General features: G+C 41.4%; 1 protein-coding gene across 1 annotated transcript in view; it reads left to right on the top strand.

Annotated features, from left to right (window-relative positions):
- The window catches only part of LOC126284192 (protein TEX261), a 56,046-nt gene that overhangs the window by 6,981 nt on the left and 22,693 nt on the right, over positions 1-26,372 (top strand). Inside the window, exon 2 of the mRNA XM_049982951.1 lies at positions 11,931-12,010. Coding sequence (XP_049838908.1) covers positions 11,931-12,010 — 80 coding nt within the window. The remainder of the gene's footprint in view (positions 1-11,930; positions 12,011-26,372) is intronic.

The raw sequence follows: 26,372 nt of genomic DNA, 5'->3' as shown, positions 1-26,372 counted from the left end.
GCGCCATTCTGTACGTCGTCTTTCTGCTGTAAGCGTGTGCTGTTCACAACGTGCAAGTGTGCTGTGGACAACATGGTTTATTCCTTAGAACAGAGGATTTTTCTGGTGTTGGAATTCCACCGCCTAGAACACAGTGTTGTTGCAACAAGACGAAGTTTTCAATGGAGGTTTAATGTAACCAAAGGACCGAAAAACGATACAATAAAGGATCTGTTTGAAAAATTTCAACAGACTGGGAACGTGACGGATGAACGTGCTGGAAAGGTAGGGCGACTGCGTACGGCAACCACAGAGGGCAACGCGCACCTAGTGCAGCAGGTGATCCAACAGCGGCCTCGGGTTTCCGTTCGCCATGTTGCGGCTGCGGTCCAAATGACACCAACGTCCACGTATCGTCTCATGCACCAGAGTTTACACCTCTATCCATACAAAATTCAAACGCGGCAACCCCTCAGCGCCGCTACCATTGCTGCACGAGAGACATTCGCTAACGATATATAGTCCACAGGACTGATGACGGCGATATGCATGTGGGCAGCATTTGGTTTACTGACGAAGCTTATTTTTACCTGGACGGCTTCGTCAATAAACAGAACTGGCGCATATGGGGAACCGAAAAGCCCCATGTTGCAGTCCCATCGTCCCTGCATCCTCAAAAAGTACTGGTCTGGGCCGCCATTTCTTCCAAAGGAATCATTGGCCCATTTTTCAGATCCGAAACGATTACTGCATCACGCTATCTGGACATTCTTCGTGAATTTGTGACGGTACAAACTGCCTTAGAAGACACTGCAAACACCTCATGGTTTATGCAAGATGGTGCCCGGCCACATCGCACGGCCGACGTCTTTAATTTCCTGAATGAATATTTCGATGATCATGTGATTGCTTTGGGCTATCCGAAACATACAGGAGGCGGCGTGGATTGGCCTCCCTATTCGCCAGACATGAACCCCTGTGACTTCTTTCTGTGGGGACACTTGAAAGACCAGGTGTACCTCCAGAATGCAGAAACAATTGAACAGCTGAAGCAGCACATCTCATCTGCATGTGAAGCCATTCCGCCAGACACGTTGTCAAAGGTTTCAGGTAATTTCATTCAGAGACTACGCCATATTATTGCTACGCATGGTGGATATGTGGAAAATATCGTACTATAGAGTTTCCCAGACAGCAGCGCCATCTGTTGTTGACAATTGTAACTACTGTAATTTTGAAAGTTTGTCTGCCTGAAAATGTACTGTTGTCCTAAGCATATTGCAACAAACGGTGTATTTCTATCGCTGCTCGTTTAGTTTGTATTGCCGTTTCAAATATACCGGTTATTTTTGAAACACCCTGTATATTGATAACAAGACTCTTGGTTGATTTCCCATTTACTGACCCACTTGTAGACCCACTCAGCTGTAATATATATTGGGTTTGATTTGGTTCAGTTTGGGCCATTGATTAATATAGTTGTCATCAGCTAAAATTAGTTTTGGAACAGTACTTTAAAGGAATTGGTGGTTATTTCTTTAGGTTCAGAAGAGGAGTGACCACATTACAGAATTTTTTTTGAGACTTCACATTTATTTTTTTCTCACTGTGAGTTGGTCTCATTCCTTTGCTGGTTATTGTTGTGACTCCTCTGCTTTCTGTTATGAAAAGATGGCTCTACCCAAGCCAGGAGGGCACCAGATTAGTACTCCACATTAGAATTTTATTTTCTACACAGTCTTCTTAGCAAAGTTGTGAAATATCCCAACAAATTAGTTTAAAGACTTAACTGTATTTCTTCAATGAGTCATGTTGATGACAAGCTCATTGTTTTTAAGCCAGATGGCAGAAAACCTTTTTTTTTTTCAGTTGAATATTAAAAACCACAACATTTTAACAAGTGTCTTGCCGACTCGAGATATTGCAGATGTTATGCAAGAGGTGAAAATACCATTTCCTCTTGGTATAGGTGCCAAGGTCGTGTGAGGTTGGGCCAGAGTAGGAGGCTGCTTTCAGTCTGCGCATGATCCACCATGCGCTGTCCGGAATTTAAAAAAAAGGAGGGTGGTAATTTTTTGTTTTTTTGTTTTGTTGAAAGGAAAGAAAGAAAAAAGGGTGAATAAAGGTGAAGGGAAGTGGTTCTATTTTTACTGGAATGAACTTATTGACGGACATCACAAAAATTTATTTTACCTATATTTTTTTTTTACTCATCGAAGAAGACAACACAACACATATAAAGGAAATCATCACACTAATATTAACCACAGAATGATCGTTTCACAAGACACTTTCTAGCTCGACTGACTCTTAAGACTGAACAAGACTCGACTGACTCTACTCTCTCTCTGGACCACAGCCTCTTCACGTCCCTCTGGACCAGAGATTTCAACTGTGATTAGCATGCCGATTATTTAATTAATCGTACAGCCGCTGGGCGCGCGCTTGGCGCGTCATTTAAATGGGGTTAAACGCACACCGCGAGAGGCGTGGGCTAGCGGTGTCTTACAGGTATCGCCACAACACAGTAGGAGTGGATAGATGCTTATACAGGATCCCACGCCAAACTGAGTTAATAACCCTAGTCTGTGTTGATCAATGGATCCTAATGTTTATTGATTCTTTTATTTTGCCATCCCAGTAAGTCCTGCCTTGGCACAGTAACTTTGTGCTTTCAAACTCAATTGTATGTTCTTCATTCAGGTTGTACTCAGCCACACCTTATTTGCCTTTCTGTTCTAGGGACACATGCCTAATATATTCTTTGCTTCATTTACAGTGATGCATTCGCCTAGTATATTGTTGACCCAACCTCACCAGCAGGGTGAGGAGATAGCACCCCCCCCCCCCCCCCTCGCCTCCCACACACACATATAAACAAGGGTACGTTTGCAATATCTTTACACTTTTCAAGAAGACTGTGCGAACGACAATGGTTCTGCTGCTTTCAAGTCGTATGTAAATCATTTAAAAAAAGTGAGAATAACCAAAGGCCCAACAGAGGGCAATGAAGTACTCCATAATTAACTTTCCAGTATACTGAAAAGTAATTCTTATTTTCTTGAGATGACGAGTTGCAAATTGTTGTTGACTTCAGTCCTGAGACTGGTTTGATGCAGCTCTCCATGCTACTCTATCCTGTGCAAGCTTCTTCATCTCCCAGTAACTACTGCAACCTACATCGTTCTGAATCTGCTTAGTGTATTCATCTCTTGGTCTCCCTCTGATTTTTACACTCCACGCTGCCCACCAAAAGTAAATTTGTGATCCCTTGATGCTTTAGAACATGTCCTACTAACCGGTCCCTTCTTCTCGTCAACTTGTGCCACAAACTCCTCTTCTCCCCAATCCTATTCAATACCTCCTCATTAGTTATGTGGTCTACCCATCTAATCTTCAGCATCCTTCTGTAGCACCACATTTCAAAAGCTTCTATTCTCTTCTTGTCCAAACTATTTATCGTCCATGTTTCACTTCCATACATGACTACACTCCATACAAATATTTTCAGAAACGACTTCCTGACACTTAAATCCATGCTCGATGTTAACAAATTTCTCTTCTTCAGAAACGCTTTCCTTGCCATTGCCAGTCTACATTTTATATCCTCTCTACTTAGACCATCATCAGTTATTTTGCTCCCCATATAGCAAAACTCCTTTACTACTTTAAGTGTTTCATTTCCTAATCTAATTCCCTCAGTATCACCCGATTTAATTCGACTACATTCCGTTATCCTCGTTTTGCTTTTGTTGATGTTCATCTTACATCCTCCTATCAAGACACTGTCCATTCCATTCAACTGCTCTTCCAAGTCCTTTGCTGTCTCTGACAGAATTACAATGTCATCGGCGAACCTCAAAGTTTTTATTTCTTCTCCATGGATTTTAATATCTACTCCGAATTTTTCTTTTGTTTCCTTTACTGCTTGCTCAATATACAGATTGAATAACATCTGGGAGAGGCTACAACCCTGTCTCACTCCCTTCCCAACCACTGCTTTCCTTTCATGCCCCTCGACTCATGCCATCTGGTTTCTGTACAAATTGTAAATAACCTTTCGCTCCCTGTTTCTTACCCCCGCCACCTTTAGAATTTGAAAGAGAGTATTCCAGTCAACATTTTCAAAAGCTTTCTCTATGTCTACAAATGCTAGAAATGTAGGTTTGCCTTTCCTAAATCTATTTTCTAAGACAAGTCGTAGGGTCAGTATCGCAGATAGGCACAACAAAAGACTGTAACAAATAAATAGGCTTACAGCTAGTAAGGCCTTTGTCAAAAATAGAAAACACACACACTCACACACACGTGTGCGCATGCAAATGTGACTTATGCACATGACCGCAGTCTCAGGCAACTGAAACCACATTGCCACCAGCAGCAGCAGCACCGGTGCATGATGGGAGTGGCGACTGGGTAGGGGTAAGGAGGAGGCTGGGGTGGGGAGGGGAGGTATAGTATCATAGGGGTGGCAGACAGTGTAGTGCTGTAGGTTAGATGAATGGCAGGGGGGAGGTGGAAAGGGAAGGGGGACTAGCAGAAAAGAAGAGAATTAATAAGACAGGGTGTGATGGCTGTGTAGCGCTGGAATGGAGACAGGGAAGGGGCTGGATGGGTGAGGACCGTGACTAACGAAGGTTGAGTCCAGGAGGGTTACAGGAACATAGGATGTATTGCAGGAAAAGTTCCCACCTGCGCAATTCAGAACAGCTGGAGTTAGTGCAAAGGGTCCATATGGCTAAGGCTGTAAAGCAGTCATTGAAACGAAGGATTTCATGTTTGGAAATGTGCTCAGCAACAGGGTGGTCCACTTGTTTCTTGGCCACTGTCAGTGGCGTTTCATGCAGACAAATAGCCTGTTGGTTGTCATACCCACATAGAATGCAGCACAGTGGTTGCAGCTTACCTTGTAGATCACATGACTGGTTTAGCATGTAGCCCTGCCTTTGGTGGGGATAGGTGATGTTTGTGACCGAACTGGTGTAGGTGGTGGTGGGAGGATGTATGGGGCAGGTCTTGCATCTAGGTCTATTACAAGAGTATGAGCCATGAGGTAAGGCGTTGGGAGCAGGGGTTGTGTAAGGGTGGACTAGTATACAACATGTTTCAAAAAGAATATATGTATTTTGAATTCATATATTTATTAAACTTTAAGGCATACGAATATGAAACTTTACACACATATTTGAAAACCTCTCAAGTTCAGATTACCGATGTTCAATATGTCCTCCATCAGCGACATGAACAATATGACATCGAAACTCAAATACCTCCCATACTCGGGCAAGCATGTCTTTCTTCACTAATGTTATGACAGCACGGATCCGGTTCTTCAACTCTTCCAGGTTCTGTGGTAGTGGTGGTATATAAACATTGTCTTTGACGAAACCCTACAAGAAGAAGTCAGAGGGTGGCAAATCCGGTGACCGTGGAGACCATCTGAGACATGCTAAGTTGCCAGCTCCTTGATGACAAATCCAATGGTTCGGTAGAGTTTCATTCAGATATTCACGCACTTGGCAACTACAGTGAGAGGGTGCCCCATCTTACCGAGCAAGGTGGCGCAGTGGTTAGCACACCGGACTCGCATTCTGGAGGACGACGGTTCAATCCCGTCTCTGGCCATCCTGATTTAGGTTTTCCGTGATTTCCCTAAATCGCTTCAGGCAAATGCCGGGATGGTTCCTTTGAAATGGCACGGCCGATTTGCTTCCCCATCCTTTCTTCACTCGAGCTTGTGCTCAGTCTCTAATGACCTAGTTGTCGACGGGACGTTAAACACTAATTTCCTCCTCCTGCCCCATCTTGTTGAAAAATGAAGTTGTCCTTCATGCAGCCTCAGAAACAACCAGTTTTGTAACATAGCAAGATACTGCCGACCGTTAACCATGTTGCCATCAAAGAAGAATGGGCCGTAAACTGATGATTGGGATATCACACAAAACACATTGACTTTAGGTGGATCTCATACATATTCAATGGCTGCGTTTGGGTTCTGTGGGTTCCAAATTCGAACATTATATGTTTGCTTAACTGACCACTAATGTGGAAAGACGCTTCATCACTGAACACAGTGTGTTGTGCGAAAGTGTGATCATTGTCAATAGCATAAAGAATCTCATTACAAAATGCCACACATTTGCATTTGTCACCAGGATGCGGAGCTTGTAACAACCAACCGACGTCTCAAAACACGCCTAAGTGTTGTTGTAGGTAGTTGTAACTCCCGACTGGTACGACGAGTTGCTTTTGAAGGACTATGTTGGAAAGCAGTTTGAATTTGTGCAACATTTTCTTCATGAACATGAGGACAGCCAGGACTCTTTCCTTTAGATACACGTTCTGTATCTAGAAACTGTCGATACCATCTTTGAATGTTCCACCCATTTGGAGGATCAGTTTGGTACCTCAGCCGGAAACATCTTTGCACTGTAATCACGGAATTGCACTTTGCAAACTCGAGAACACAAAATGATTTCTGCTGCAGAGTAACCGTTTTAAGCATATTACAATGACAATTACCAAGCAAGACAGAAGACAACTGGCATCTAGCGGCTATTAATATAAACTAAACTATGTATTCATTTCTCCAATACCCGAACCAAGGTGCAGTGATCAATAGTTTGGACAAAATAATACTTTGTAATACATATATTCTTTTTGAAACAACCTGTATTGCGTAGGTTCAGTGGGCGTCGGAATACCACTGTGGAAGTTGTGGGAAGGATAGTGGGCAGGACATTTCTCATTGCAGGGTGCTGCGAGAGGTAGTTGAAACCCTGGTGGTACTGAATTACGAGTTGACTGCTCCTCTGGCTGGACTTGGACGGTGGTACTTGGGAGGTGGTGGGACACTGGAAAGATAGGGTACATGCTATTTGATTGTGTACAAGGTTGGGAGGACAATTACCATCTGAATGCTTCAGTGAGACCCACAGTATATCTCGAGAGGGACCGCTCATCACTGCAGATGCGACGCCCGCAGAGGGGTGGGCTGTGTGGAAGGGACTTCTTGGTATGGAACGGGTAGCAGCTGTCGAAATAGAGGTATTGCTGGTAGTTAGTAGGTTTGATATGGACGGAGGTGCCGATGTAGCCATTTTTGAGACGGAGTTCAACATCTAGGAAGGTGGCTTGTTTGGTTGAGTAGGACCAGGCGATGCAAATTGGGGAGAAGTTTTTGAGGTTTTGGAGGAATGTGGATAGGGTGTCCTCACCCTCAATACAGATTGCAAAGAAATTTGAACCAGATGGAGGGGAGGGTTAGGATTCTGGGTGTTTAATGAGGATTCCTCTAGATGGCCCATGAAAAGGTTGGCATAGGATGGTGCCATGCGGGTGCCAATGGCTGTACACCGGATCTGTTTGTAGGTATTGCCTTCAAAGGAGAAGTAGTTGTGGGTGAGAATGTAGCTGGTTATGGTGACTAGGAAGGAGGTTGTTGGTTTGGAATCCATTGGGTGTTGGGAAAGGTATTATTCAATAGCAGTAAGGCCCCGGGCATTAGAATGTTAGTGTAGAGGGAGATGGCATCAGTAATGACGAGCAGGGCACCCTGTGATAAAGGAACAGGAACTGTGGAGTGTCGATGGAGGAGGTGGTTGGTATTTTTTATATAGGAGGGTAGGTTCTGGGTAATAGGTTGAAGGTGTTGGTCTATGAGAGCAGAGATTCTCTCATTGGGGACAGAGTAACCAGCCCCAATGGGGTGTCCTGGGTGGTTAGGTTTATGGACTTTAGGAAGTATGTAGAAGGTAGGAGTGTGGTGAGTGGTAAAGGTGAGTAGACAGATGGACTCCGGGGAGAGGTTCTGGGATGGTCCTAAGGATTTGAGGAGAGGCTGGAGATCCTGCAGGATTTCTGGAGTAGGGTCACTGTGGCAAGGTTTGTAGGTGCAAGTATCCAACAGCTGGCGGAGTCCTTCTGCCAGGTAATCCCTGCGGTTTGAAACAGCGGTAAATAAGCCTCTGTCAGCAGGTAGGATTATAAGGCCAAGATCAGCTTTTAGATGGTGGACTGTGGTTCTTTCTGTGGATGTAAGGTTGGTTTGCATGTTGAAGGATTTGGGGAATGATGGTGAGGCAAGGTTCGAATTTAGGAAATTCTGGAAAGTTAACAGGAAGTGATTTGGGGGCAGAGGGGATGGATCATGCTTGGATGGAGGACTGAACTGAGTTAGGCAGTGTTCAGTATTGGTGTTTGGTTGAGTCTGATTGGTAGAGTTGATGGCAAAATAGTGTTTCCACTGTAGGGACTGGGAGAAGGAGAGGAGCTCTTTGACAAGGTGTGCATGGTTGAATTTGGGAGTGGGACAAAAGGCGAGGCCTTTGGAATGGGCTGATTTTTTGTGGGACTAAGGCTTCTGGAGGAAAGGTTCATTACTGTGTTATGGGTCAGTTTAGGTTCTGGATTCTGTGCGTTGGTGGGAGGGAGTTTTGGAGGGTGGGGTAAGTGTAGTAGGTCTGTAAGACTGGGTTTGTCAGATATGAGGGGACGTGGGGGAAGTTTGGAGGTTGTTGTAGAGGTGGTGGACAGTGGTACTCCAAGGTAGGAATAGGACTTGAGCAGGGAGGAGGACATTTCGAGGTGGCATTGTGCATGTTGCTCAAGTTCCTGCAGGGCAAGAGTTTCAATGTGTGTTATGGGTTCCAGGAATTTAGGATTGCACCGCAGTCTTTTTGTTGTCCTCGTCTGCGACTCAGCATCTCCGCTATATGGTGAGCAGCAGCTTACCTTTTCATAATATTGTTACATTCCATCTTGTATTTTCCATTGTTTGATCTAAATAAAATAGAAAGAAACTTCCACATGGGAAAAATATATTCAAAAACAAAGATTCTAAGACTTACCAAGCGGGAAAGCGCCGGCAGACAGGCACAATGAACAAAACACACAAACCTGTGTATGTGCGGATGGATGTGTGTGTGTGTGTGTGTGTGTGTGTGTGTGTGTGTGTGTGTGTGTGTGTGTGTGTGTGTGTGTGCGCGCGCGCGAGTGTACACCTGTCCTTTTTTCCCCCTAAGGGAAGTCTTTCCGCTCCCGGGATTGGAATGACTCCTAACCCTCTCCCTTAAAACCCACATCCTTTCGTCTTTTTCTCTCCTTCCTGAAGAAGCAACCATCGGTTGCGAAAGCTAGTAAATGTGTGTGTGTGTGTTTGTGTGTTTTGTTCATTGTGCCTGTCTGCCGGCGCTTTCCCGCTTGGTAAGTCTTGGAATCTTTGTTTTTGAATATATTTTTCCCATTGTTTGATCTTATTTTCTTGACATATTTCTACCATGTGTTGCATGCTAGAAAGGTGTGACTTATGTCAGTTGTAGGCAAACTTCTTTGCACTTTCCTAAGCAGCAGACTATGACTGATCATATCACACGAGATCAAATAGTTTAGATAGATCTAGAAACAGCCCACAGATTGAATATTTGTGGAATCTTCATGGGGTTAAATTATTGGAACTACTGTCTGCCAGTGAAGTAACTAGTGTCTGCAGAATGAATATAATGTATCTGTACTTTCTTGGTTATTAGCAGGTGCAGTGTTTCCTTTCACCATGCAGAACTAGTTATTGAAATTGGTGATGCAGTAATGCTTGCTTTTGTAACTTGAGACCCATTTCTTTGACAATGGGGATGATGTAGGACTATTTATGGATTGAGTAGATGAGTTGCCAAGCAAATCAACTCAAAGGACACACACTAGGAAACGATGTGAGAGATATTCATAAAGTGTAAGAAAGATTTTTATTTTGGATGCTGCCTGTTTTTAATGTACAGGGAAGTTTTTAATTGAAGCAACCCAAAAGGAGTCAAAGCACAACTCTGAGTCTTGCGTTCATCCATCAGTGAAAATAAAAAAATCGCCCTTCGTTGCATGGTCCCTTGGTATTAGTACCACGCCAGATGAAGAAGTCGCTCACATTTAGTGGTGTACAGCTTTAAGCTGGGCTTCACATTATGTGGGACTGCTTGTGTTCTGAAAGGAAAAAAAAGAAGCAAAATAGCCTCTGAACTTTTTATTTTAAGTCCAGTAAATTAGAAATGTAAATATGAAATAGTTGGATAATATAACAGGAAAAATGGTGTGGCTAACTTGATGATACATGTTAAACGGAGTCCAAATTAAAAATATAAAAGGCAGGAGTGTTTTCTCATTCCAAGGGAAAAAATGAACTACTGCTTCAAGCACGCTGAAACTAAATAAACTGGAACAAGACTGATAGCTCCGGTAATGGGAAAAAAAAAAAAACACTCATCGAATCTTAAGCCCTCTGAGATTTACAAGTAGTTACAGGATTGGAACTAGGTATATATAATAATTCTAGAAAACACATTCAGTTATGTGATGGAAGGAGCAGTTGGTCTACATGTGTACTCCACAACCTTTCTCATTGTCTGTATGTGCGTGCGTGTGTATGTATGTAAGTGTGTGCCACTGTCACTTTCTTGTAAGAAGAGTAACATATTTTGAGCACACAATAACTCTTTCATTCTCCTCCCCCTATTCTCTGAATGTAAGAGCTGCTAGTGTGAGGAGCTTTTAGCTTCTAATTTTAAAAAGTTGTGAACCCATTTTTCCAACTAGATAACCTTAGGAGTGAAATAAAAGTTTCTCATGCTGATGACATGTTTCATGTATTCAATATTTGTGCCTCTCCAAGATGTACTGGTACTGAGCAAAACTGTACAACAGTCAAGAAAGTGGTTTTCTGTTAGGAAGAAGTGGGGCTTAAATCCTTGTCAATCCATCTAGATTTCTGTATTAAGTCAGTATGGTTATCACTGTTTTCCTAACTGACCACAGTGTTGAACTCCAGATTACATAGACGAAGTTAAGGTTCTCGACATTTTTCTTGCAATCCGTTGAAAAGGCAGCTATATCTGCTATATATTGAAGAGTTATCCTGTGACTAATTACTTCCTCATTGCCTTCTCTTTGACTGCATACCATGTTCTTTATTTGCTTTGACTCCTGCAACTTAGAACTTTGGCTGAAGCTCAGAAATAGAAATTAGCACACCTGTAAACTAATGCTAAGACTTCAACCTGTTCTTTGTCATGCCCAAAACAAAATTTTTCTTACTATAGTCCACAGAACCTGCTGCCTGCCACACACCCTTCCTTTCTTTCCTGTGTCTCTTGAAGATTGTCAGAAAGTTGTCCCCAGTCCATCTTATTTTACATCTAACTTGTTGGAGGGACTGTTACACTATTAAACACAGGCTCTGCTTCCACTGGAACCAATCATTTTCATTGTGAAATGTTATGTGCCAGGTGAGTCACCTTTGAAACTATTACAGATAGTTGTCACTTACCAAATTCTTTCATTGACCACCATTCTCCCCATGTCTGTTCTAGTGGTATTTTGCCTAAGAACGACACAGAAAAAATGTTCCACAATGTCCTTGCTGTTCGAAGAGCTAGCCTTATAAATAGTAAATCTTAGTTCGGGCTATTGCCATAATAGTGTTCTCCACTGTAGTAAACAAAACCCCAATTGAAACACTCTATATTAAGAAGTTCCTTACACTGTCTGTTGATGAACCCTACTGCTGCCTGTTAAAAGATACATGTACGTATTTGTAACAGAAGACCCAGACAGATGGTGGTTGCAGTGAAAGGTTTCACTTCAGATGATGCCTGATAGTGGATGTAATCAGTCAATTGCTTGAGTTGTCTCCAGAACTGGTACTGTGCTGCACATTCAGGACACAGCTACAATTCTCACTTAGCTGAACTCTGCATGAATGTAAACTTCTTATAAGTGTATTCACATAAATTGTTCACTTGTAAGTGTATTCGCATAAATTGTTCTCTGTGTCCAGCATTGTTGTTTTTGTGTTGTTATGTGTGTACACTATAACATACAAAATATGTTCTCATGAATATGAGGGCTATGAAATTTTGAACGTATGTAGAAAATTAGGAATTATGTATCACATCTCATTTTTACAGCTGCTGGACTGTATTATCTAGCGGAACTTGTGGAAGAATATACCGTTGCATCAAAAAAAGTAATTTGGTGGATGATAATTGTAAGTCAAAATTTGATATTACCTCATAAAATTAACACTACACCTACAAAGTATGTTTGTTGATTTTTTAATTAGCATTTTTTTAAGGTGTTATTGCTTTATTACTAGAAGAAATAGAGCCATAAGCCACTTTTACTATAGTTCTATTTGTGTGAAGACACATTTTGGGTTCTCAATGATCTTAAATTAACATAATAAATTTATATCTTTGTGAGTACACAATTTTTATTGACTGCATTTTGAATTCTTCAGCTGTCTTTTGTCCTGTAATTGTTGGCTCTTTTTTTCCCCACTTCTACGTGCATAGCACCAACATTTCAAGCCTCACTGGTACAGCACAGTATTCACCATGCGGCCGATTATTGCATTATAAGAAAAGTTACTGGCTGCTGTATTTATTCAAACAGTTCAATCGACAGCCATGGAGTGTATCCGACATTAGCATGAATAAATTAGCTTATAGTTACTGTAGTCATACTGCATATATAATTGTATACTCAAACAAGTAATCAGTCTTGTAAGTGCAGTACTTAATGGAGGAAGGTAATAAATGAATAGGGAAAACATTTACAACTCTGGAATTGTTTAGCTGTGATGCTTTGGTATTTAAGCAAAAACGAACAGAATATGGCGGGTGGGGTGTTTAACACAGGGCTAATTAGGCCTTGAAGTCTCCAGTAGAACAATAGTTCATAAGAAAACCAAGCTAACATGACATGCTGTAAGTCGCTATACAGCCGACAGTAGCAGCTATAGGCAGTAAATCTTGAAATGCCAGAACAGTAAGTTTCTGCTTGAGGAGAAAAATAAGCAAAGGGATAGAGGAGGCGTGTAAGTGGCTTAGTTGCAAGTACTGAAAAAAGGAACAAGAGGAGCAGAGTTTAGTGGGAAGACGATAGTGGGCTACAAGCTACTCAAGATCAAAAAAGAAGAGAAATGTTGTGAACAAAGCAGGGAAAGAAAAAAAAAGAAAGAAAAAAAATGAGACTTAAAATTTGAAGGTACCTTGTTTGGTCAGAGAAATCAGAATCTAACATAAGTATTCAGAAGATGTAAACATTGTGCTTTTTTTTTTATTTTTTCAGCAGTCAGAGGGAAAGGGGGGGGGGGAGGAGAGGAAATAAGAAGAGTGTTAAGCATACAGTTGGTCAAGAATGGAAATAGCATCAGACAATTAATTCCAATGTGGTACTGCTGATAATACTATCATGTGAGTAGAAAAAAAGGAAGAATAAAACATAGCTATGGCAACAGCACAGACTTGGGAGACAAGAAACAGGTTAGAAGAGATACCAGCATTAACGGTTCCCATACATTTTTCTACAATCAGTGTTAGTTCACATTAACAGAGAGGATCACCTGATCAGAGTGCAGATTCAATTTGGAGAATGTTTGGTAGGATGTTGGCTGCTGCTTTTTGTAAGGAAGATTTTCAACATAAACCTTGGAAAAAAATTGAATTCGTGAACAAATGCATTTTTACTGATTTTGGAATATGGTATATTCTAAATATAAAGAGGGGAGACATCCAGGAATAGTAAAATTGTGTGCAAGACCAGGGCATGAACACATGCATTTTCCAGGCAACTGTCTTGTTGTCTATCATTTCACACAGCCACATTAAAGGTTTCAACGTGTCACACTTAATGTATTTAACTACCGTAAGCCTGTGGGTTGCCATCCACTTCCTCTATTGCTGATTACATATTTTGAAGAATTGCCACCAGTTGCATCTACACCATCCCCCAGATCCCCATGATTTCATGCTACTTTCCAGCCTGTCAAGTCAATGAAAAAAATTAAATATATATTAAAAACAAAGATTCCAAGACTTACTAAGTGGGAAAGTGCCGGTAGACAGGCACAATAAAAAACACCCAAACACACACACAAAATTTTGAGCTTTCACAACCGGCGGTTGCTTCGTCAGGAAAGAGGGAAAGAGAAGGAAACATGAAAGGATGTGGGTTTTAAGGGAGAGGGTAAGGAGTCATTCCAATCCCGGGAGCGGAAAGACTTACCTTAGGGGAAAAAAGGATGGAAAAAAGGATAGGTATATACTCACACACACACACACACACACACACACACACACACACACACACACACACACACACACACACACACATCCATACATATACAGACACAAACAGACATATTTAAAGGCAAAGAGTTTGGGCAGAGATGTCAGTCGAGGCGGAAGTGCAGAGGCAAAGATGATGTTGAATGACAGGTGAGGTATGAGTGGCGGCAACTTGAAATTAGCGGAGATTGAGGCCTGGTGGATAAGGAGAAGAGAGGATATATTGAAGGGCAAGTTTCCATCTCTGGAGTTCAGATGGGTTGGTGTTAGTGGGAAGTATCCAGATAACCCGGACGGTGTAACACTGTGCCAAGATGTGCTGGCCGTGCACCAAGTCATGTTTAGCCACAGGCTGATCCTCATTACCAACAAACACTGTCTGCCTGCACCCATTCATGCGAATGGACAGTTTGTTGCTGGTCATTCCCACATAGAAAGCGTCACAGTGTAGGCAGGTCAGTTGGTAAATCACGTGGGTGCTTTCACACGTGGCTCTGCCTTTGATTGTGTACACCTTCTGGGTTACAGGACTGGAGTAGTTGGTGGTGGGAGGGTGCATGGGACAGGTTTTACACCAGGGGCAGTTACAAGGGTAGGAGCCAGAGGGTAGGGAAGGTGGTTTGGGGATTTCATAGGGATGAACCAAGAGGTCACGAAGGTTAGGTGGACGGCGGAAAGACCCTCTTGGCGGAGTGGGGAGGATTTCATGAAGGATGGATCTCATTTCGGGGCAGGATTTTAGGAAGTGGTATCCCTGCTGGAGAGCCACATCCAGAGTCTGATCCAGTACTGGGAAGTAGCCTGTCACAAGTGGGACACTTTTGGGGTTCTTCTGTAAGAGGTTATGTCTGCTTGTGTCTGTATATGTATGGGGGTGTGTGTGTGCGTGTGCGTGTGCGCGCGCGCGCGGGGTGTGCGTGTGAGTATATACCTATCCTTTTTTCCCCTAAGGTAAGTCTTTTCGCTACTGGGATTGGAATGACTCCTTACCCTCTCCCTTAAAACTCACATCCTTTCATCTTTCCTTCTCCTTCCCTCTTTCCTGACAAAGCAACCGCTGGTTGCGAAAGCTCAAAATTTTGTGTGTGTGTGTTTTTTTTATTGTGCCTATCTACCGGCACTTTCCGGCTTGTTAAGTCTTGGAATCTTTGTTTTTAATATATTTTTCCCATGTGGAATGTTTCTTTCTATTTTAAAAACATTATAGAGAAATACATATTCTTGCAAACGTCTTTCCTGGAGACTAAGGAGCATTTTGGCATGTTCCACACCATCTTCTTTCATATACTCTCTGTGACCACAGATTGGCTATTCATCTTGTTCTCTGGGTTAAAATGCTGTAAAGAAAACAGTAAACCACTTGTGTTGTCCATGTGGCCTAGTCTGCTTTACAGCTTCACAGTGACAGGTGGGATGAACCAAGGTTCCACAGTGTCACTGCTGCTCATCTCGATTGCAGACACAATCACATCAGACCTGCCACAGAATGTATCTTTGACCTGGTTCTACACTGATACCGCTCACTGCCGTGATTGCTGGTTTCACATCACGGGAATTGAAGTAGCCTGTGCAGGCATGGTATGAACAGTTTGACTCGCATTGAATGTTGCAAAAATTGAGCACTTGGAAACAGTTTTGAATTCTGGAAATCTCCATATCAGATCACAAAATCAAAAGAAGATGGACATATTCCAGTATTTTTTAATTACTATTTTTATTTATTTTTGAAAGAGATTTCCACCATTTTACTGTTAATTGTTCATGTATTTCGCACAATCATGATTTCGGCTTTTTAGCCATTATGAACTGCATGTTAAAATATTAAAATAAGTCTGGCCGTAACTTGCACTTGAGAATGACAACAAACCTGAAATGAAAATCATGTGAAATAAATGAACAATTAAGTCAGACAGCGAAAATGCCTTTCAAAAGCTTCTATATGATTGTGGGCCACTGCAAACGGAAGATATTCTACTATCATGCAATCCATCAGCAAAATGATGACAAAATTGAAGGCCTCTGTGAGGGGGAGGAATCGTCTGATGACATGATTGAAGAAACCTGTGTTGATACAGAAGAGATATGGGGTCCAATATTAGCCAGAATTTAAAAGTGCTTTGGAAGCCTTGAGATTGAATAAGGCGGAAAGGATAGGTAACATTCCATCAGAATTTCTAAAATCATTGGAAGAAGTGGCAACCAAACAATTATTAAAGTTGGTGTGTAGAATCTAGAGGCAGGCAACATACCATCAGACTTTCAGAAAAATAGCATCTTCACAATTCTGAAGATAGAAAGAGTAGATACATACAAGAACTGTTGCTGAATCATATTAACAATTCATGCATCCAAGTTGCTGAAAAGAATAACACACAAAAGAATGGAAAATGGAATAGAAGTTCTGTTAGAGGATGATCAGTTTGGCTTTAGGAAAGATAAAGGCACCAGAAAGGCAGTCCTGACCTGTGCTTGATCATGAAAGCAAGACTAAAGAAAAATCATTACACATTCATAGGACCTGTTGACCTGCCAAAAGTGTTAGACAATGTAAAATGGTGCAAGGTATCAGAAATTCTGAGAAAAAAAGGAGTAAGATTTAGGTAAAGACAGGTGATACACAGTACGTACAAAATCCAAGAAGTAGCAATAAGATTGGAAGACCAAGAATAAAGTGCTCAGATTAAAAAAGATATAAGACAAGGATACAGTCTTTTGTTCCTACTGTTCAGTCTTATACATTGAAGAAGCAATGATGAATATAAAAGAAAGGTTCATGAATGGGATTAAAATTCAGGTTGAGAGGATATTGATGATAAGATTCGCCGGTGAGATTGCAATACTCAGCGAATGTCAAGGAAAATTGCAGGATCTATTGAAGCGAATGAAAAGTGTAATGAGTAGAGAATGTGGATTGAAAGTAATAAAAAGAAAGACACTTATGAGAAGTAGCAGAAATGAGAAGAGCAAGAAACTTGACAACAAAATAGTGATCACAAAATAGTTGAAGTTGAGGAATTCTGCTACCTTGGAAGAAAAATAATACATGATGGAAAAAAGCATAAGAAGAATACTAACACACACAAAGAGGGCTTTCCTGGGCAATAGAAGTCTAAGAGTGTCAAACATAGACCATAATTTGACTAAACAATTTCTGAGAATGTGTGTTTGGAGCACATCATTATATGGTAGTGAATCATGGACTATGAGAAAACTGCAACAGAAGATAATTGAAGCATTTGAGATGTGGTGCTTTAGAAAGACATTGAAAATTAGGTGGGCGGATGAGGTAAGGAATTGTGGAGGTTCTTTCCACAGATTCGTGAAACAAAGTAACATGTGGAGAACAATGAGAACAAGAAGGGCTAGGCTGATAGGACCTGTGATAAGACATTTGAGAATAAACTTCCCTGCTACTAGAGGGAGCTGAACAGGGTAAAAACTGGAGAGGTTGGCACAGGAGAGGAATCTGTGATGGGGTGCATCAAACCAGCCAGAAGACTGATAGACTGATGATGACTGAAAAAAGAAGAGAGTACAAGATTGGTGGTAATGAAAGTGCTAGATTCGAATGACCTGTATGTGATGGCAGGAGCTCAGTGGGGTGAGGAGTGACAAACAGCTGATAGAATTCATGAGGGAGAAGATTTACAAGAATGTTACTTGTTGGAGTGTATGGCATTCAGTGTTGGTTAAACACAGTGGCCTTTGAAAGAAAGTTTTTTCCTATAAAGAACATGTGCTCCTTGCATGATTGGTATTTCATACTTGACCATGTCTCCAGTGTCACTATATGGTAGATATTTGGTATAAAGGGAAGGTTAGCATTGCTGCTGTCAGCACACTCTTGAGGGCTTTTCTGATGTGGCCAAAACTGTGTAGCACACAGAAACCCAAGGGGAGGGGTTGGGGGCGAACATAGATACATAGATAGTCTGTCTTGAGGTAGCAGGATGAGACAACATAGATATCAAGATAACAACAATATGTAAAGGGCAGATTGTTACCCAATACATACAGGTGGCACTGAGTGGCAGAAAGGTACAATGAAAAAGATACTAGAAATGAAGATAACTGCCCTCTGTCCATAAAATGTCAAGGAAAGAAATACTTTTTCTTACTTTTAGACTTTGATGTCTCATATTTACCAGATTTTTAACAGTAACCATGCAGGTAACTAAACTTGCAAATTCTAACATCTTTTGATCATGCCTATTACTTGATTGAGGTTTCAAAATATGAAAAACTGAACAATTTTCCAAAACTAGAAGGTATAAATTTGAGCATAAATACAATTAAAGCTGTAGAAATGACTGTGGTGTCATTTTGAAGACCTTGAACAGTTCTTTAATTTAATATAGTGTACCATTACTGTGAGATTAATGTTGTAAAAATAAAAAAGTTGATTTTTCAACATTTCAAAACACACTTTTTGCTTGTTAGAAAGATACACGTGTCTATGAAAAAAATTGATGATGATGAGTGGATTGAGAGGGAGATTTGTTTTTGCATGTAATACCACTCCACATTGATTCTCCTTAGCAGTTCAAAGGAACTATCAGCAATTAAGAAGTATGTATGTAATGTTGCAGTTTTTATTCTGCAGTTAGATGATGATTGTTCATTTTAATATTTACATGTGTAAGCTAAGTGTGCCTTGTGATGAAAGCTAACTGAAGTGTGAACATTAGTTGTGATATAAGTAAAACGTGAAAATGCAGTTTTATTGACAGAGGGTTTATTTTAAGGTGTGGGGAGCATATGAAGTTTTCCAAAGTGATGTGTCAGTTTGGCATTGCACAAGGGAAGTATGGAGTTCATCTATCACAAACAGCAACACTCATGTACACATTCAGCAATCTATTACACTGTTAAACGTGGTAAACAGGAAATTAATATTTTCTTTTAAAGGTGGGCGTCCCTCTTGGGAACATCCCATCTATGCCCTTTGGAGATATCTAGCTGGCTTACCAAAGGTGGGCGTACCTCTTGGGAACATCCCATCTATGCCCTTTGGAGATATCTAGCTGGCTTACCATGTTGCCTGTGTGGTCAAGTATTATCTTCTTGTAGGACAATGCCAGAAGGTATTGCTCTGGCATAAGGATTTCCATAAGCATAGTGAATATTTTTGTTACAGACGTGCACAGTCACTGTCCCATGTGGAATGACATGGAGGTTCATTTAAAGATCTACCATGCCACACATAAACATTACCTCATTTGCAGACATCTCTTTCACTGAAGTTCAATGAATAATACTTAGTTCAAGCTTGTTGGCTAGTTGAAACACATTTGCCCTCTCTCTGCAAGCAAAAGAAGCAAAAGTGAGACTCTTCCATTGACCTGAAATCTGTTGCACACATTGACAATCTCACATCACAGACAAGTCCCGTGACAAATTATGACTGGCACATGTATGACTTATCAAGATGTGCTTACATTTCTTCATGGAGCCTTCGGTAGATGGTGTTCGGTTATGACACACTTCTGGTTTGCTGCATCAAGAAAAAGAGTGTAGTTGATATGGGATATATAATCGTGTTCCTTTGGGCACTAAAGAATACCGTCCAGTGATTGCCTTGTGCTGCTGTCTTTAACTGGCCATGCATGTATCTTTCTCAAAGCAAAAGCTTGAATTAGAAACTATCCCACAGTCTGTTGTAACTGACAAGAGGTTAGATACATAAGCACCTCATCATATTGTCTGTCTACACTATAGAGCTCCGTCACTGTTCATAAAAAAAGTGCTACCTCATTATAATTTAACCTTATCCTCCACACACACACACACAGATGACCACAGTCTCTGGCTGTTGAGGCCAGACTGTGAGCAGCAGTCCATGATAGGAGAGGCAACTAGGTGGTGGGGGTAAGGAGGAGGCTAGGCTAGGGGAGGGGAGAGGGAGGGAATACAGGATAGGGCTGGGGGATGGTATAGTGCTGCACGTGGGAGCATACTGGGACGAGGTGGAGAGAGGCTACAGCAGCTAGGTGCAGTTGGATAGTTACAGGGAGGGGGGGGGGGGGGGGGTAGCAGAAAAGGAGAGAAGTAAAAGGACTGTGGGTGTGTTGGCGGAATACAGGGCTTTTTAGTGCTGGAATAGCAACAGAGAAGGGCTAGATGAGTAGGAACAATGACTGATGAAGGTTGAGGCCAGGAGCGTTATGGGAATGTAGGTTTTTATTAAAGGTAGAGTTCCCACTTTGTAGCCATTTACCTTTTTTATCTTCTTCTTTGATTGTCCTCGGTGTCGATGTACTTGCTGAAAAAATAGGGGGTGGAAGTGCAAGTACTGTCTACTGTAAATGATGTATCCGTCAGATGTACATTTGCATTTCACTGTCTTTTACTTGCACTTTTAACAACCCCCCCATATACACATTTATATGACCAATGCAATATTGCTTATCTTTCTATAATCCTCATTAATAGTTTGCAGACGAACATTCACATACTGCTATAATAGTTTATACTTGAACATCTACGAGCAGTAAAGAAACTAACCACACAGTTCAGTCTTTCAAATAAAGTGAACAGACATTCGTATTGCTTTAACACATGGTGTAACACTTATTTCACTGTTAAGTTGATGCATTGTTGTCGTTCTAACCAACAAAGTTTTATCGTCTGAAACTCAGCCGTGGACTGACTGTCTCGTGATCAAAATTGGGGTCTTACATATCATCACAATAATAGGTACTGAAGTAGGTTTGAAGTCAAAGTTACAGAAATTACAATTAAAACTTTACTCATTAAATTAACTGAATACATCGAAACATTGGTTCTTTTTAACTGTTTTTTCTACTGCAAGAGTTAGGCCAAATTATTTGTTTAAATGATGAAATTAACATATATAGTTATGTAAACAATACTTTTGATAAAACTGTTAATTACTTTGTAATTAATGAAAGGCTAGTTTTGCTAACATGGTTTCGAATAGAGCCAAATAGATCCTTTAAGAATGCCATTGTTTGGTCTCCCAAATGTTTATAACTTGTACAGAATTCATTTTTGTTTACACATCAGCAGTAGAATTTAAGTTACGTAGCAATTACTGATTTCGCCCTATAATAAAAGATACTAACTAGCTGTTGTTGTTGTTGTTGTGGTCTTCAGTCCTGAGACTGGTTTGATGCAGCTCTCCACGCTACCTTATCCTGTGCAAGCTTCTTCATCTCCCAGTACCTACTGCAACCTACATCCTTCTGAATCTGTTTAGTGTATTCATCTTTTGGTCTCCCTGTACGATTTTTAACCTCCACGCTGCCCTCCAATACTAAATTGGTGATCCCTTGATGCCTCAGAACATGTCCTACCAACCGATCCCTTCTTCTGGTCAAGTTGTGCCACAAACTTCTCTTCTCCTCAATCCTATTCAACACTTCCTCATTAGTTATGTGATCTACCCATCTAATCTTCAGCATTCTTCTGTAGCACCACATTTTGAAAGCTTCTACTCTCGTCTTGTCCAAATTATTTATTGTCCATGTTTCACTTCCATACTTGGCTACACTCCATACAAATACTTTCAGAAAAGACTTCCTCACACTTAAATCTATACTCGATGTTAACAAATTTCTCTTCTTCAGTAACGCTTTCCTTGCCATTGCCAGTCTACATTTTATATCCTCTCTACTTAGACCATCATCAGTTATTTTGCTCCCCATATAGCAAAACTCCTTTACTACTTTAAGTGTTTCATTTCCTAATCTAATTCCCTCAGTATCATCCGACTTAATTCGACTACATTCCGTTATCCTCGTTTTGCTTTTGTTGATGTTCATCTTATATCCTCCTATCAAGACACTGTCCATTCCATTCAACTGCTCTTGCAAGTCCTTTGCTGTCTCTGGCAGAATTACAATGTCATCGGCGAAGCTTAAATTTTTTATTTCTTCTCCATGGATTTTAATATCTACTCCGAATTTTTCTTTTGTTTCCTTTACTGCTTGCTCAATATACAGATTGAATAACATCGGGGAGAGGCTACAACCCTGTCTCACTCTCTTCTCAACTACTGCTTCCCTTTCATGTCCCTTGACTGTTATAATTGCCATCTGCTTTCTGTACAAATTGTAAATAGCCTTTTGCTCCCTGTATTTTACCCCTGCCACCTATAGAATTTGAAGGAGAGTATGCCAGTTAACATTGTCAAAAGCTTTCTCTAAGTCTAGAAATGCTAGAAATGTAGGTTTGCCTTTCCTTAATCTTTCTTCTAAGATAAGTCGTAGGGTAAGTATTGCCTCACGTGTTCCAGTATTTCTACGGAATCCAAACTGATCTTCCCCGAGGTCGGCTTCTACTAGTTTTTCCATTCGTCTGTAAAGAAATTCACATTACTATTTTGCAGCTGTGGCTTATTAAACTAATTGTTCGGTAATTTTCACATCTGTCAACACGTGCTTTCTTTGGGATTGGAATTATTGTAGTCTTCTTGAAGTCTGAGGGTATTTAGCCTGTTTCATACATCTTGCTTACTAGATGGTAGAGTTTTGTCAGGACTGGCTCTCCCAAGGCCGTCAGTTGTTCCAATGGAATGTTGTCTACTCCGGGGGCTTTGTTTCGACTCAGGTCTTTCAGTGCTCTGTCAAACTCTTCACGCAGTATCATATCTCCCATTTCATCTTCATCTACATCCTCTTCCATTTCCATAATATTGTACTCAAGTACATCACACTTGTATAGACCCTCTATATACTCCTTCCACCTTTCTGCTTTCCCTTCTTTGCTTTGAACTAGGTTTCCATCTGAGCTCTTGATGTTCATACAAATGGTTTTCTTATCTCCAAAGGTCTCGTTAATTTTTGTGTAGGCACTATCTATCTTACTCCTAGTGAGATAAGCCTCTACATCCCACATTTGTCCTCTAGCCATCCCTGCTGAGCCATTTTGCACTTCCTGTCAATCTCGTTTTTGAGACGTTTGTATTCCTTTTTGCCTGCTTCATTTACTGTATTTTTATATTTTCTCTTTTCATCAATTAAATTCAATATTTCTTCTGTTACCCAAGGATTTCTACTAGCCCTCATCTTTTTACCTACTTGATACTCTGCTGCCTTCACTACTTCATTCCTCAAAGCTACCCATTCTTCTTCTACTGTATTTCTTTCCCCCATTCCTGTTAATTGTTCCCTTATGCCCTCCCTGAATCTCTGCACAACCTCTGGTTCTTTCAGTTTATCTAAGTCCCATCTCCTTAAATTCCCACCTTTTTGCAGTTTCTTCAGTTTTAATCTATAGGTCATAACCAATAGAATGTGGCCAGAGTCCACATCTGCCCCTGGAAATGTCTTACAATTTAAAACCTGGTTCCTAAATCTCTGTCTTACCATGATATAATCTATCTGATACCTTTTAGTATCTCTGGGGTTCTTTCATGTATACAACCTACTTTCATGATTCTTAAACCAAGTGTTAGGTATGATTAAGTTGTGCTTTTTGCAAAATTCTACCACACAGCTTCCTCTTTCATTTCTTAGCCCCAATCCATATTCACCTACTACGTTTCCTTCTCTCCCTTTTTCCTACACTGAAATTTCAGTCACCCATGACTATTAAATTTTCGCCTCCCTTCACTATCTGAATAATTAATTTTATTTCATCATACATTTCTTCATCATCTGCAGAGCTAGTTGGCATATAAACTTGTATTACTGTAGTAGGTGTGGGCTTCGTATCTATCTTGGCCACAATAATGCGTTGACTATGCTGTTTGTAGTAGCTTACCCGCATTCCTATTTTCCTATTCATTATTAAACCTACTCCTGCATTACCCCTATTTGATTTTGTGTCTGTAACCCTGTAGTCAACTGACCAGAAGTCTTGCTCCTCCTGCCACCGAACTTCACTAATTCCCTCTATATCTAACTTTAACCTATCCATTTCCCTTTTTAAATTTTCTAACCTACCTGCCCGATTAAGGGATCTGACATTCCACGCTCTGATCCGTAGAACACCAGTTTTCTTTTTCCTGATAACGACATCCTCTTGAGTAGTCCCCACCCGGAGATCCGAATGGGGGACTATTTTACCTCCGGAATATTTTACCCAAGAGGATGCCAACATCATTTAATCATACAGTAAAGCTGCATGCCCTTGGGAAAAATTACGGCCGTAGTTTCCCCTTGCTTTCAGCTGTTCACAGTACCAGCACAGCAAGGCCGTTTTGGTTATTGTTACAAGGCCAGATCAGTCAGTCATCCAGACTGTTGCCCTTGCAACTACTAAAATTGCTGCTGCCCCTCTTCAGGAACCACACGTTTGTCTGGCCTCTCAACAGATACCCCTCCGTTGTGGTTGTATCTACGGTACAGCTATCTGTATCGCTGAGGCACGCAAGCCTCCCCACCAACGGCAAGGTGCATGGTTTATGGGGGGGCGGGGGACTAACTAGGAATAGCCAAAATAAATTAGAAAATCAATTACATACCTAAAACTAAGCACAAAATTAGATCTGGTTTTATATTCTTTAAATCTGAGGGTCAGTTTTACTCTTTTATGAAAATGTAGGTTACACTCACTTGTGTTAGTGGTAATTAGTTAAAATTGAAAAAATGAATTTTAAAGAGGCAGATGGAAAAACAAGAGGGGAAGTGAAAATATCCCGGCTTGCATCTTCACAACCAGCACAACTTAGAAAAGCTGGTGGGAAGGATCCAGATGGCACAGGCTGTGAAGCAGTCATTGAAATGAAGAGCATCATGTTGGGCAGTGTGCTCAGCAACAGGGTGGACCAGCTGTTTTTTGACCATAGCTTGTCGGTGGCCTTTCATGTGGATTGGTTGTCAAGCCCCTGTAGACTGCAGCACAGTGATTGCAGCTTAGCTTGTAGATCACATGACTCATTTCACAGATAGCCCTGCCTTTGTTGGGATAGGAGATGCTTGTGACCAGTGTTGGTGGAAGGATATACGGGGTAGGTCTTGCATCTGGATCTGTTGCAGGGATGGGATCTATGAGGCAAGTGGTTGGGAGCAGGGGTTGTGTAGTGATGAATGAGGATATTGTGAAGGTTCGGTAGGCAAGAGAATACCACTGTGGGAAGATAGTGGGTAGGACATTTCTCATTTCAGGGAATGGTGAGAGGTAGTTGAAACCTGGCAGAGAATGTAATTCAGTTGCTCCAGTCATGGGTGTTACTGAGTCACGAAATGAATGCTCCTCTGAGGCTGGACTGTGGGACTTTGAGAGGTGGTGGGTAATTGGAGAAATAAGGCATGGGGCGTCTGTTTTTGTGCAAGTTTGGAAGGTAATTACAGTCTGTGAAGGCCCCAGTGAGACCCTTTGTATATTTCAAGAGTGACAATTTGTCCCCGCTGTTGCGAAGGCTATGGGTGGCTGGGTTGTATGGAAGGGATATCGTGGTTTTCACTGGTGGCAGCTGTCAAAGTGGGCGTATTACGTACTGGTGTTTGGTGGGTTTGATATGGATTGTGGTAATAATGTATCAATCTTTGAGGTGGAGATCAGCATTAAGGTAGGTGGCTTGTTGAATTGAGTAGGACCAGGTGAAGCAAAGTGGGGGGGGGGGGGGGGGGGGGGTGTTTTGGTTCTGGAGGATTGTGAATGGGGTGTTCTCACTCTCTATCCAGATCACAAAGATACCATCAATGAATCTGAACTAGGTGAGAGGTTTGGGCCTCTGGTTGGTTAGGGAGGATTCCTCTGGATGGTTCATAAATAGGTTGGCATAGGATGGTGTCATGCTGGTGCCCATAGCCGTACTGTGGATTTGTTTGTAGATAATACCCTTCAAAGGAGAAGTAGTTGTAGGTGAGGATATAGTTGGTCATGGCGACTAGGAAGGAGGTTGCAGGTTTGGAATTTGTCGGGTGTTGGTAAAAGTAGTGTTTAATAGCATAAAGACCGTGAGCATTAGGAATGTTAGTGTAAAGGGAAGAGGCATCAATAATCATGAGCAGAGTACCGTGTAGTAAAGGAACAGGAACTGTGGAGAGTTGTTGGAGGAGATGGTTGGTATCTTTTATGTAGGAGAGTAGGTTGCAGGCAATAGCTTGAAGTTGTTGGTCTGTGAGAGCAGAGACTCTCTCAGTGGGGGCACAGCACATTAACCAGGCACAATGGGTTGTCTTGGCTGGTTAGGTTTATGGACTTTAGGAAATATGTAGAAGATAGGAGTGTGGGGAGTGGTAAAGGTGAGTAGACAGATGGACTCCTGGGATAGGTTCTGGGATGGTCCTAAGGATTTGAGGAGAGGCTGGAGATCATGCAGGATTTCTGGAATGGAGCCGCTGTGGCAGGGTTTGTAGGTGGATGAAT

Source organism: Schistocerca gregaria, chromosome 1 (genome assembly GCF_023897955.1).
Source record: "Schistocerca gregaria isolate iqSchGreg1 chromosome 1, iqSchGreg1.2, whole genome shotgun sequence".
NCBI classification, from domain to species: Eukaryota; Metazoa; Arthropoda; class Insecta; order Orthoptera; family Acrididae; genus Schistocerca; species Schistocerca gregaria.
Note: the sequence above shows the minus strand (reverse complement) of the source record. Positions and strands in the feature narration are given on the sequence as shown.